Source organism: Thunnus albacares, chromosome 19, assembly GCF_914725855.1.
Source record: "Thunnus albacares chromosome 19, fThuAlb1.1, whole genome shotgun sequence".
Classification (NCBI taxonomy): domain Eukaryota; kingdom Metazoa; phylum Chordata; class Actinopteri; order Scombriformes; family Scombridae; genus Thunnus; species Thunnus albacares.
In genome coordinates, this window is record NC_058124.1 from 27,875,303 (window position 1) to 27,889,724 (window position 14,422).

At 38.1% G+C, this 14,422-nt stretch overlaps 4 gene segments (V, D, J or C); 2 read left to right on the top strand and 2 right to left on the bottom strand.

The window, feature by feature from the left end:
- The window catches only part of LOC122970078, a 916,362-nt gene that overhangs the window by 33,157 nt on the left and 868,783 nt on the right, over nucleotides 1-14,422 (bottom strand). The window contains 1 exon segment of the V gene segment in view: nucleotides 8,284-8,314. Within this exon segment, the coding sequence occupies nucleotides 8,284-8,314 (31 nt within the window).
- LOC122970095 lies at nucleotides 693-1,238 on the top strand. The segment is given in 2 exon segments: nucleotides 693-744; nucleotides 879-1,238. Coding segments are annotated over 2 exon segments (396 nt in total).
- On the top strand, nucleotides 5,126-5,771 carry LOC122970104. The segment is given in 2 exon segments: nucleotides 5,126-5,232; nucleotides 5,449-5,771. Coding segments are annotated over 2 exon segments (360 nt in total).
- Nucleotides 6,915-14,422, bottom strand: part of LOC122970080 — an 891,879-nt gene continuing 884,371 nt past the window's right edge. The window contains 2 exon segments of the V gene segment in view: nucleotides 6,915-7,409; nucleotides 8,280-8,313. Coding sequence covers nucleotides 7,090-7,409; nucleotides 8,280-8,313 — 354 coding nt within the window.

The window sequence follows — 14,422 nt, forward strand, 5'->3', positions numbered from 1 at the left end:
TTACATTGATCCTCTGAGCTCCAACAGATGAACGACAAACATTTGGTAGTGCAAATACAAACACTCAGACACAGAGGTATAAATCAGCATCAATACAGCATTACACCAGTCAATCCCACAATCTGCCTACAAGCTTCCTGTCTCTGCTTCTCCATCCCCATGCTGAAATACAGAACAATATAGTACAGAGCAGGACAGAGAGGACACATGTGAGGGACACCATGTAGAACAGACTCACTGTTTCTGTTAAAATGTTCTCCTTTCATCCTTTACTTTGACATGCTTTAAAAACTACCATAATTTAAGAGTAAAATGGTGACAAAAAATGATAAAATCCCTGTGAATATGCCCAGAGACAAACTCAGTATCTTTTGATTAATTGAACACAGTAACATGTGACAGCAGTTTATTATTGTAATAATATGTTTGTACACAGATGATTTGATGAAAGTTTCTTTATTGTTCATACATACAAAAATGATCAGCATTACTGCAAGCATTAAAAAAGTATCACTTGAGAATGTGATGATTATGTTAATTAGTCAGAGCATTTCCATAGAGAGCCACTTTGCATCAGCAGCACCATGCTCCAGTGCTCTGGGAGAGTTTATAGTCCTGAGAGTTGAACACTGGATGACTGACAGCTGTCCTTCATCACAACAGAAGCCACAGAAATCCTCCTCATCAAAAACATGACTTTGATCTCCATCCTCATCTGGACTCTCCTCTGCTGCTGCTTCACAGGTAAAGTCCAGAGAATCAAACTCCTCTCCTCTATCAACATCCGTCCCTCTGAAATGAAGCCGACAAAACCATCAAAACCATCAAAACCATCAAAACCATGACGCTGCTTTATGTTTTTGTCTCTGTATCCTCAGAGTCCAGAGGCCAGGTCACAGTGACTCAGCCTGCAGCAGTGAGCTCTGCTCTGGGAGGATCCACAACCATCAGCTGTAAGACCAGTCAGGATGTTATTGGATATTGTGGCAGTTCTTTTTCCGACCCCTGCTTAGCCTGGTACCAACAAAAAGATGGAGAAGCTCCTAAACTTCTCATTTACGGTGCTACCACTCCAGAATCAGGGATTCCTGAACGTTTTTCAGGCAGTGGATCAGACTCTGACTTCACTCTGACCATCAGTGGAGTTCAGGCTGAAGATGCAGCAGTTTATTACTGTCAGAGTGCACACTATATCAACAGTCAGTGGGTGTTCACACAGTGAAAAAGCGTCGTACAAAAACCTCCCTCAGTCAGACTGAACAGAAACTGAACTGACTGCTGCAGCTGGAAGCTACTGCAGAGACTGATACAGTTCACTGAACACACACACACACACACACACACACACACACACATACAACTTTCAGATTAAACCATTAGACAATTGATTCATATGTCTATAATAACGAATTGGTCTCACAGTGGTACAAACACAGTAACAACTTTGTACTGATGACCTGATAGAAACTGAAGGAAACAAATTAGTTACATTGAAGTAAATGAAAAAAGAGGCGAAACAGGTATTTTGTTCCGTTATTAAAACATATGAAATGTGATATGAAGTTATACATTGAGAACATCAGATTCCTTAAAGCTTGAAATAATCTTCTGTATCAAGGTGTCTCCACAGCTCAGCAGGTGATTGACAGTTCTGTGTAGACTCTACCTGCTACCTGTTCTAGCTGTGTTTACTTTCTCTCATATTCACTTTGTTATACAGAGCAGTAACAACGCTGCTGAAGAGAAAGTTTGGACTGGCAGTAGTGGATCTGTTACATGAGGATAATATAATTGTTGCAGCATTAATGAAGAGAAAAAGATCCACTGGAAGAGCAGATATTCAGTGAGAACACTGAACATGTGGAAGCAGCTGCAGACTGATCAAAGCTCTCGTGGTGTCTACAGTTTGTGAATCAAGCAGCTACATGAAGATTATTGTTTGAAAAGTTGCAGATAACTTACATTATGATCCTCTGAGCTCCAACAGATGAAGCACAAACATCTGCTGGTGTAAATATACACGCTCAGACAGAGAAGTATAAAACAACCTTTATTATTCAGCAGCACATCAGTACAGCATTACACCAGTCAATCCCACAATCTGTCTACAAGCTTCCTGTCATCGTCCTTCCTACATCCTTTGGAATCCACATTTCAATAAACTGAGATAAAATAGTCACAACTCCAGTATTTCCCTGATGTCAAAGATATCACAGATCAATATGAATGTTGGAATCATTTTTCCTGTCGTCTGACTTGATAGATGTCTTCATGTCTGTCCTAGAATCAGTTTCTGATTTGCTTCACCAGCTCCATCCCACATTCAGACTGGCTCTCTTAAAAGTGTATTCAGGAGTAAGAGGGTTTATATCCTATACTTACTCAGGAATATATCAAATCATAGGGTGGGAATTGTTAGGAGTGAAATGCAAATGGGAAGAAGACCTTGAGTGTAATTTTGAAGAAGCGGAATGGGAATCACTGTGTATTGGTAGTCAGTGTTTCTCTTTTAACAGTAGACATAAAATTATACAATACAGTCTCATTCATAGAATATACTACACCCCTGACAGGTTGCACAGAATAAAACCTCAGTATTCCGAGTTCTGCCCAAGATGTAAAACTGGAACAGGAACACTGATACATATGTTCTGGTTCTGCCCATGTCTAAATACATCCTGGATCTCTATAGTTAATGAGCTAAGTGACATCATAGGAACAACCATCCCCACAGAACCAAGAATAATTCTATTGGGTGATACCTCCATGATAAAAGTCAATAAAAACAAACTCAAATTTATTAGAATTGCCCTCATCATAGCCAACAAATGTATAGCTATGCAATGGAAAGATGAACATCCACCTACATCTGCTAGATGGACTGATGAATTAGCATCGTGTCTACCAAATGAAAAGATAATGTGTAACTTGAAGGGAAAGCCTGGAGAGTTTAAAAAGATTTGGGGAGGTTTTCTAACATTCACTCTAAGTATTGAATCCAACTGTCATGTGTGAGTCAGTTTTTTTGTTTCCTTTTTTTAATTTATATTATATTTTTTTATTTTATTTATTTATTTCTTGCTCTATCCCACTCTTTTAAATAAACTGATACACAAGAGCTGTCATCTATTCCCTCTCTGCAACTATACTGTTTTTTTGTTTCTTCTTAATAGTCTGAACTGTTGTAACTTATCCCTCTCTCTTTGTATAGGTACATATCCTGAAGTAATTAGGAGTTGGACCTGAAGGGGCAACCCAATCACCAGAAGAAAACGTTGGCATTGAACGTTTCTGTAAACCACAAAAACGTTGAATATATATGTTACAACACGTGTCAATACGTATCATATCAACATTTCTACAAACATAGCATATTAACATTTCTACCCGTTGAATAATGATGTTTTATGGTGTGACAACGCTGTGGTTAAGGTCTGGTTAGGTTTAGGTACAAAGACCACTTGGTTAGAGTTAGGGAAAGATCATGGTTTGAGTTAAAATAAAAATGAAAAATAAAATAAAAACGGCCGATGTCTCACTAAAAAAAAGCCAGTTTTCTCACCAGAAAAACGGCTGCAAATGTCATGACGTCTCGCTAAAAGCACCTGCTTTTGTCGGTTGAAACTGGAAGCAGACATTGGTTTTGAGGTGGTCTCGAACCGTGTTCTCTGCTGATTTCCAACTTGCTGCCAAGAAACTTACTAACCATCCACCGACCCCTCCTCCTCCTAATAATAGGAAAGATCAGCTCATATAGATCACATGTGAACTACGTCACTTTAGAAATGTTGAGATGATACGTATTGTTGAAATGTTAATATGCTACGTATTACACATGTTGAAACGTAGATGTTCAACGTTTCTGTGGTTTACAGAAACGTAAACTGCCAACGTTTTATTCTGGCGACCAGGCTGGAAGGGGTGGGTGGGAATGGGAGGGATGGAGGGAGGGTCGGGCTGATATGACTTCTATGTTATTATATTTTTGTACATCGTTGCATTATTCAGCTCAAGGTTTGTTAAGATCAAAACCAATAATAATAATGTTGAGTGTATTCAATAGATTTTAATGAGGAAAACTCCTCATTTTGAGGTGATTTTGAGGACTTTGACACGAGTAAATTCACATTTTGTACTTTGGAAAAAAGATCATGGTTTGGGTGACAATAAAAATGAAAAATAAAATAAAAACGGCCGATGTCTCACTAAAATAAAGGCGGTTTTCTCACCAAAAAAACGGCTGCAAATGTCCTGACGTCTCGCTAAAAACACCTGCTTTTGTCGGTTGAAACTGGAAGCGGACATTGGTTGTGAGGTGGTCTCGAACCGTGTTCTCTGCTGATTTCCAACTTGCTGCCAAGGAACATACTAACCATCCACCGACCCCTCCTCCTAATAATAGGAAAGATCAGCTCATATAGATCACATGTGAACTACGTCACTTTAGAAATGTTGAGATGATATGTATTGTTGAAATGTTAATATGCTACGTATTACACATGTTGAAACGTAGATGTTCAACGTTTCTGTGGTTTACAGAAACGTAAACTGCCAACGTTTTATTCTGGCGACCAGGCTGGAAGGGGTGGGTGGGAATGGGAGGGATGGAGGGAGGGTCGGGCTGATATGACTTCTATGTTATTATATTTTTGTACATCGTTGCATTATTCAGCTCAAGGTTTGTTAAATTCAAAACCAATAATAATAATGTTAAGTGTATTCAATAGATTTTAATGAGGAAAACTCCTAAATTTATCTATAAACTGTTTATTTATCTCTGTGGTGATTTTTAGGACTTTCACACGAGTAGTTTCACATTTTGTACTTTGGAAAAAATAAGATACACAATAAACAAAATGATGAACTGAAAACAATTTTCTATAATAAGCCTCAAAATTATTAGATTACAGAATCCACATCAGTGTTTCTAACCGCTTGATGGAAATCAAATGAAATTCTCTCCCTCAGATTGTCACTCCTTTATGTTATGGATGATGTAAATGTTGAGTTCTTCCAGCAGTGAGGAGGAAACAGCATGATATGTTGAGGACAGCTACAGTTCACTGACTCTGTGTGTTTGCATATCTGCCCTGCCTCTCTGCTCCCAGCCGTTAAGAGGCCAGTGTTGATCAGTGGCTGTCCAGACCTTTCAGAGTCACTGACACGCCGCCGGCAGCACAATGATGATGTCACTGACTCTACTGCTGGCCACCCTGGGGCTCCTTGTTCAGGGTGAGACTCTCTTGTGAAAACTTTGCTTCAGGATGCAACCAGGTTGACCACAATGATGTTCTGCTGTGATGGAGAAACACTGAAACAAGCAGCATTTACCTTCTTCCATCTATTCTCCATGTTAAAGAAATTATGCTCTTCTGTTTTCATGTTGATCATCTTTCTCCAAGCTGGATTTGTGTCAGTAACCTTTCTCCTCTTTTTCATGTTTTCCAGGTTCATCAGGACAAAAAATCCTGACTCAGTCTCCTGGATCTCAGTCTGTTGTTCCAGGACAGACTGTCTCCATCAGATGTAAAAGCAGTTCAGGTGTTGGTACTAACCTTGGCTGGTACCTTCAGAAACCTGGAGAAGCTCCTAAACTCCTGATTTATCAAATTTCAAACCGTCAGCCTGGAGTTTCAGATCGTTTTAGTGGAAGTGGATCTGGGACTGACTTCACTTTGACCATCAGTGGAGTTCAGGCTGAAGATTCAGGAGTTTATTACTGTCAGCAGGATAACAGCTTCCCGTTCACACAGTGATACAATGTCGTACAAAAATCTCCCTCAGCTGAAGAGGAACTGATCTGACTCAACAGCTGCACTCAAACTAAAACAACAGAGGTTTTAATAATGTAATTTGAACATTTTAACACTAAATATTCTGTATTTAACAACAAAAAAAGATTTATTTTAATACTTTCATTAATACAGAATATGAAACATTTGGCTGAACATCAAATCTAACCTCTGTTGAAGTATGATTTCAATTATTTAATAAGTTTAATCTACTGACTACAACACATGAACACTAAAACTATTATTATTTATTTATTTCATCTCTTACTATTTTCCATATATACTCAAACATACAATGTTTTAGAAATAAATTACAAAATGTTATCATGATAAAATTTATTATCATTTGAGTTGTAAAATTACTAATCATGTCATGTGACATATATTTGTCATTTTGCATGTTTTTATTCCAACAGCAAGTATTTTTAATATAAACCAAAAAAACATTTAATTGATTATGTAATTAATTAATACTTGAATTCTTTCCCATTTTCATCTCTTTCATTTGTCTTTGTGTTTCAACTCTTCAGCAGAAGCAGTTTGTAAAAATGTCCAGGGTTAAAATGTCAGATCACACTCATTTTATATCTCTTTATGCTGATGATATTTTGCTTTTTATTTCAGATTTAGAACATATTTCTGAGGGTTTTGTGATTTTGTTTAAAAGATTATGTATATGCTTTTAATACATATGAAAAAATAAAAATATTAGACTCTTTGCACTGACACACTTCAGTAACATAAGATGATTGGAGGATTTTTCATTAAAATTAATCAATTACTAATTATTACAGACAAATCTGTAGTGACTCCAGCAAAGCATTTTCTACAATTATTATGACTTTACTGTAAACTATGAAAACAAATTATGGACTTATTACCATCATGACTGTGTAGCATTAATCACATAATATCTAAGAGTGTTGTTTGAGTGTAAATACTTTCCTAATATACAGTATATGAATCAATACATTATGTGATCTTACATTTTCCTTCGGAAGTCTTCATAGAGCAGTTGAAACATTTGTAACTCAGTTTTTATCAGAATTTAATATCATTACTGTTACCATTAAGTGAAAATAATTATGACACTTTTATAATAATAAAGATGAAAACAAGTGATTTGATGAACAGATCTTTATTGTCTGGAAATACTGAAATTATATTGAAACATTACAACAAGCAAGTAAATATTGTTACTGAAACATGTGAAATAAAAGAAAGAGATAGTTGCAGATCAGAGATCAGAGTGAGAGCAGTAGCAGAGTAAAAGCAGTAGCAGTGAGTCAGGTCAGGACTAGGAACACTGGTCTCTCCTCAGTGTCTCTGAGACTGGAGTCTGGGAGCCCTGGGTGGCCTCACAGGTCACAGAGACCACCTTCCTCCACTGGTCTGCAGGGAGCCTCAGGGTGCTGCTCCAGCTGTAGCGGCCGTCCTTCTGCAGCACCCCGGGGCTCCTGCTCTGCTCCAAGCTGCTGCTGCTCCTGCCGTCCACCTTCCAGGCCAGACTCCAGTCTGAGGGGAAGCCATCATTGGCCAGACACATGAGCGTGGCCTTCCCCTGCTGCAGCTCCTCACTGGAGGGGGGCAGCACTGTCAGGGTGGGACGGACATCACCTAGGAGACACCAATCACATTAGAGGACAGGGACCACACATCTGTCAATCGAACACCAGACACTTGGACACCTTTACTGTGTGAGAGTGGATTTTCCCCTTTAAGGAGTTTCTGTCAGATGTTTTTTCTGCTCCACCAGTCACTCACTCACACATTGTTTCACTTCCCTTTAAGAAACCTCTCATGCAGATCAGCACAGAAAGAGTCCTCATATGACTCTTTACAGCATCTTATTTTACACTATTTACTGAAAATAAAGATATAAAGTTTGTAAATATATCTTAGACATCCTTGATTTAATTTTAGAATTTATACCAACAACTTTACTGACAAAACTATCAAAAGAGCAACAGTTAATCAGATTCAGTGTTAAAGGACATTATGGGAAAACAGACAGACGTAATATACACAACATGTTGAGACATATTAAAGAAACAAATATCTTTAAGAACAAAGAAATATTTCAAACTGAGGTTAAAAGACAATTTCTGTCATTTTAAATGATGAGAGATGTGCAGCAATTTTTTTTCTATCATCACCCACACTGTTCAGAATAAATTTAACTCAACTTTCACTCAAATTGGAGATTTAAAGATTCAAATTTAAAAACATGTTTAAATGTAGGATTGTTGTTCTTTAATCTTTCTGCTGTTCACATTTAACAAACTAATTGGAACATGTAAAGAAAAGTTCAGTAAAGCTGCTTTGAGTTCAACTTCAAGGTTAAAGAGGAGAAATGAACAATAAAATTGAGACTTTAAAGTGTTGTAGATCAGCTCAGTGGAAACTTATATCTACTACAAATGTTCAGACACAGAAATTATAAACTTAACTGATGATTCGATATTTAATATTTGAGCAGAAACTTACTTCCAACATCCAGTCTGGTTCGTCCACCAAAAGTCCACCACAGTGATACAAACTGACTGAGTCGTTGTACAAAAACCTCTCACTGTAGAGAGACACGGCTCTCTGACTTTGTCACATTAAACTAAAACTACAAGTCCTCAAATTTCAGCCTTAATCTAAAACATTACACAATTTCTACTGTGGACCAAACACTTAGAATATATTTATTCATCATTTAAATTTCAAACATAAAACTGTTTTTTTTTTGCTGGTGGACAATTCTTGGTCAAAAATTAGAAGTGAAAATGTAAAATCAGAAATTTCAATTTCTAGAGAAAACATATGTGCAACAAACTAAATATCACTCAGGATGTAATAAAATACTTTAAAAGTTTAACTTACTTCCAACATCCAGTCTGGTTCCTCCACCAAAAGTCAACCACAGTGATACAAACTGACTGAGTCGTCGTACAAAAACCTCTCACTGTAGAGAGACACGGCTCTCTGACTTTGTCACATTAAACTAAAACTACAAGTCCTCAAATTTCAGCCTGAATCTAAAACATTACATGATTTCTACTGTGGACCAAACACTTAGAATATATTGATTCATCATTTAAATTTCAAACGCAAAACTCTTATTTTTGTTGCTGGTGGACAACTGTTGGTCAAAAATTAGAAGTGAAGATGTAAAATCAGAAATTTCAATTTCTAAAGAAAACATATGTGCAAAAACCTAAATATCACTCGGGATTTAATAAAATACTCTAAAAGTTTAACTTACTTCCAACATCCAGTCTGGTTCCTCCACCAAAAGTCCTCCACAGTGATACAAACTGACTGAGTCGTCGTACAAAAACCTCTCACTGTAGAGAGACACGGCTCTCTGACTTTGAACACAACAAACTCTACAAAAACAGCCTCACTCTGTGAAACACAGCTGGATGATATGAAAATATATAACAGTAGGCCAATAATTTATATTCTTATTCTAAAATTAATCATTTTGTTTCATGTTTACTGTATTTTAAATTATGTCTTGAATTAAAACTGAGTGTTGTAGATGTAAAATGAATCAAAACAGACATTTCTGAAGACAATCTGTTCACAGAACATAAATGAAACACAGAAAATGATCACTGGCACATAGTTAATCAATATTCTGCTAAATTGATTGATCCATTGATTAAGCAGCATCATCAGAGTAATCCAAGTCCCTGTTGGAGTCAGTCAGAGCATTTCCATAGAGCCACTTTGCATCAGCAGCACCATGCTCCAGTGCTCTGGGAGAGTTTATAGTCCTGAGAGTTGAACACTGGATGACTGACAGCTGTCCTTCATCACAACAGAAGCCACAGAAATCCTCATCAAAAACATGACTTTGATCTCCGTCCTCATCTGGACTCTCCTCTGCTGCTGCTTCACAGGTAAAGTCCAGAGAATCAAACTCCTCTCCTCTATGAACATCCATCCCTCTGAAATGAGGCCCACAAAACCATCAAAACCATGACGCTGCTTTATGTTTTTGTCTCTGTATCCTCAGAGTCCAGAGGCCAGGTCACAGTGACTCAGCCTGCAGCAGTGACATCTGCTCTGGGAGGCTCCACAACCATCAGCTGTAGGGTCAGTCATGGGGTTGATGGTGGTTGTGGCAGTTCCTCTTCCTACCCCTGTCTATTCTGGTACCAAAAAAGAGATAGCGAAGTTCCTAAACTTCTCATTTACGGTGCTACCTATCAAGCATCAGGGATTCCAGATCGTTTTACAGGCAGTGGATCAAACTCTGACTTCACTCTGACCATCAGTGGAGTTCAGGCTGAAGATGCAGCAGTTTATTACTGTCAGTGTATCAAAACTCTACAAAGCCAGTTGTTCACACAATGAAAAAGCGTCGTACAAAAACCTCCCTCAGTCAGACTGAACAGAAACTGAACTGACTGCTGCAGCTGGAAGCTACTGCAGAGACTGATACAGTTCACTGAACACACACACACACACACACACACACACACACACAAACACAGATGATTTATGATGTTCATAGTGTCTCTATCAGTTTTCCTCCTGAAGGTCAAACAGTCCACCTCCCACCTCAACAACCTCTTACTGAGTCAAACAAATATTTAGTCATTCAAGATTCATCTTGACTCAAGATGTAAAATCTATCAAACAGAGACATTCTGTTCTTTCATGCTGCCCCATCATCACCTCAGCTGTTAAATCCTCTTCATCACATTATGTTATGACACATCTCACACTCATCATCGTTCTCTGTATAAAAAAGTTGTATGAACTTCATAACTGACAAGATAGAATAATCATCTCATGATGTTCACTCATAAAAGTCAACTGTAAAAGCTTCCAAACTACCTCACGTCTTCTCTCATTTCAATCTAGTAAACTAAAGTACATAGTAAACTTGGCAGAATTTGCCCCAGATACTCTTCATCTGTTAAAATTAAATGAAGTGTAAACTGCCCCGAGCTAGATTCTTTCATTCCCCTTGAAGATTTTTAAACTTCAACTATTTACAGTATGTGCAACGTAAAAATCTGATGTATCAGCTACAAATTAATTACAGTGTATTCAACCCAATACAAAAATCACTAAAAGAAAATAATGTGATTATAGTTCATTCACTTAAGTACAATGTAGACATTTGACCAGTGAATTTTCCCAGCAGTGCATGTGAAGTCAGATCATATAATGACTACCTGCTAGGGTTGGGCCCAAATACAAACACGTTATTCAGCAAAGCACAAATATTGTTTTTTTTTGTTTTGTTTTTTTTACGAATATTTGTTCCATACAAATATTTTAAACAGTATTTGTTTTTGAGAAGAACAAAAAAACATGTCAAATACCAGCGTGCAGGTCGGTTACATCACTATCTCAGTGTCTCTCCTCTGCTCCGCTGTTACGTCTATCAGCAGGTCTCAACGAGGGGAGTCACATCCACCTGCTACATGACGCACATTTCCTAATTTGGACATCACTCCTGGAGTTGGGGGTGTTCCCCAGAGATAAAGCTGAGCTACTGACACACGCAAAGTGCTTTCAAGGGACTCTCCATAACCTGTTGTTCCCCTTCTCTTTTCAAAAATGTTAGGTTGTAAAAAATAGGCAATAAATGAAAAGTGGAAAGCAAGAATTTTCTTTGAAGTACTCTCCTATACGTTACACGCTGTGCTGTTGGGAAGAAAATAAAAATAATGGGTGTATAAATAGGTAGAGGTCTGTCTGCAATGAGGTGATGAGTAAAGTTTTAGCTCAGTAGTCAGCGCAGTCGTCTATGATCTGGGAGACTGCAGTTCGAGACCTGGTGTGGGGACCTCCTTCGTAGGGTAGTTTATTCATGAACACTTATTGTAACACTTTAATTTTCTAAAATTAAAAGAGTAATAAAAACAAAAACAGGATTTTTAAGCCTCTTTCCACTTTTATTAGATTACAAATACAAATAATTTTGCTGCCTCAACAAATATAGATACAAATACAAATACTGGACTCTCTGCACATCTCTACTACCTGCACTGATACCTTCAGAAATCTGGAGGAGATCCTAAAGTCCTGATTTATGGAGCTACAAGCCTTACATCTGGAGCTTCAGATCATTTTAGTGGGAGTGGGATTGATGTTAAATGCAGTTAGCTGCTTAAAAATATTTCAATCATGAGAGACTTCAATTTTTTAAGTGACAATGATTTTATTGAACATGCATAATGTGAAAAGTCTTTGGTGATTAGACCCCATTGTGATGTCATTTATAAAGGGGCAGTTAAGGCGTGAGTAGAATAGGATATCCCCTCGATGGAGTCTAGACACTGGTGGTGGTGATGAATATGGGAATATTGGGATCTGGATGATGAGAAGAGGAGCTGCTTCTGGTGATCTTGTGTGCTGACGTGATGAAGTGGAGGTGAACAGGGTGGAGGATGGTCACAACGATTCACACTGAAATGTCAGCTGACAACGACAGAGAGAAGATCAGATTTAAAGTTTGGCAGCTAAGACATGATAGTCTGATAGAAATACTGGCAGAATCTGATTTGTTAACTAAGAGTAACGTCCATGAACAACTGATACGAGAGCAGGAGAAACAGTGGGAGAGAGAGAGAGGAATGAAAATGAATGAATGAGTAGTAGATAGTCTTCCTGCTTGAACTTATGCTGAGGTCCATTCTTTAAAGGTAAAATATCTGTAAAATGTGCAAGTTAATTGTATATTATATATATATTTTTAGTGTAATGAGTGACAGTTTTCTTGGCTCCTTTTTATTGCCTGTATTGTGTTTGATGCTGTAAAAATGTTTTTGTGCTTCCTTCATGGCCAGATTTATTTTTTGTTGGACTTTGATCTGATTAAATAAGAAAAACTATTTCACATAAAAGATCATTTGCTGTTAGGATTTGATTGTTGAGGATAACAAATGACAACATCTTTAGTTTTTTAATCTACATGAGGATGATGTAAATGTTGAGTTGTCCCAGCAGTGAGGAGGAAACAGCATGATATGTTGAGGACAGCTACAGTTGACTGACTCTGTGTGTTTGCATATCTGTCCTGCCTCTCTGCTCCCAGCCGTTAAGAGGCCAGTGTTGATCAGTGGCTGTCCAGACCTTTCAGAGCCACTGACACGCCACCAGCAGCACAATGATGATGTCACTGACTCTACTGCTGGCCACCCTGGGGCTCCTTGTTCAGGGTGAGACTCTCTTGTGAAAACTTTGCTTCAGGATGCAACCAGGTTCACCACAATGATGTTCTGCTGTGATGGAGAAACACTGAAACAAGCAGCATTTACCTTCTTCCATCTATTCTCCATGTTAAAGAAATGATACTCTTCTGTTTTCATGTTGATCATCTTTCTCCAAGCTGGATTTGTCTCAATAACCCTTCTCCTCTTTGTCATGTTTTCCAGGTTCATCAGGAGAAATCATCCTGACTCAGTCGCCGGAATCTCAGTCTGTTGTTCCAGGACAGACTGTCTCCATCAGATGTAAAACCAGTTCAGATGCTTATAGCTTCCTCAACTGGTACCTTCAGAAACCTGGAGAAGCTCCTAACCTCCTGATTTATGCAGCTACAAACCGTCAGCCTGGAGTTTCAGATCGTTTTAGTGGAAGTGGATCTGGGACTGACTTCACGCTGACCATCAGTGGAGTTCAGGCTGAAGATTCAGGAGTTTATTACTGTCAGAGTTATGAATATATCAACAGTCAGTATGTGTTCACACAGTGAAAAAGCGTCGTACAAAAACCTCCCTCAGTCAGACTGAACAGAAACTGAACTGACTGCTGCAGCTGGAAGCTACTGCAGAGACTGATACAGTTCACTGAACATACACACACACACACACACACACACACACACACACACACACACACAGACACCAGTAGGTCTTTAACAAGTATATACAGATCGTTTACTATCTTCCATCATAAATGTAAATATATATCAATATAAATATAATTACAAATGTTTACTAGACATGGAGGACTTGTTTCTCTTCTCCTCTTTAGATTTTTTTGGACTCCTGGTTTCTTCCATTAGGAAATGCATCAGCATCTCCAACACGTTCTCACTCCCAACTCGTCACATATGGAAGATTGGTCAGGACCCCGTAGCCTCACTTTTTAACACACTGGGTACCCTTTTAGCATCATTTTTCAATGGGCAGTATCACAGCAGTCACTGTTAAAAAATAATTATATTTTATGGTGTGACAACACGGTGGTTAAGGTCTGGTGAGGTTTAGGAACAAAAACCCACTGGGTTAGGGTTAGGGAAAGATCATGATTTGAGTTAAAATAAAAAATAAAATAAAAACAGCAAGGAACCGTGCTCTGTGATGTTTTCCAACTTTCTGCCAACAACGTTACAACCCCTCCACCTCCTAATAAGAAAGTCAGCTCATATAGATGTCATGTGAGGTACGTCACTTCAGAAATGTTGATATGAAATGTATTGTTGAAATGTTAATATGCTCCGTATTACAGGTGTTGAAATGTAGATATTCAACGTATCTGTGTTTTGCACAAACATACAATGCCAACGTTTTATTCTGGCGACCAGGCTGAAATTTGTCACCTTATATAGACGTCATCGGTCTCATGGCGTCTATTTCAGACGTTGTGGGAGTTCAACAGAAGTCTATTGGACT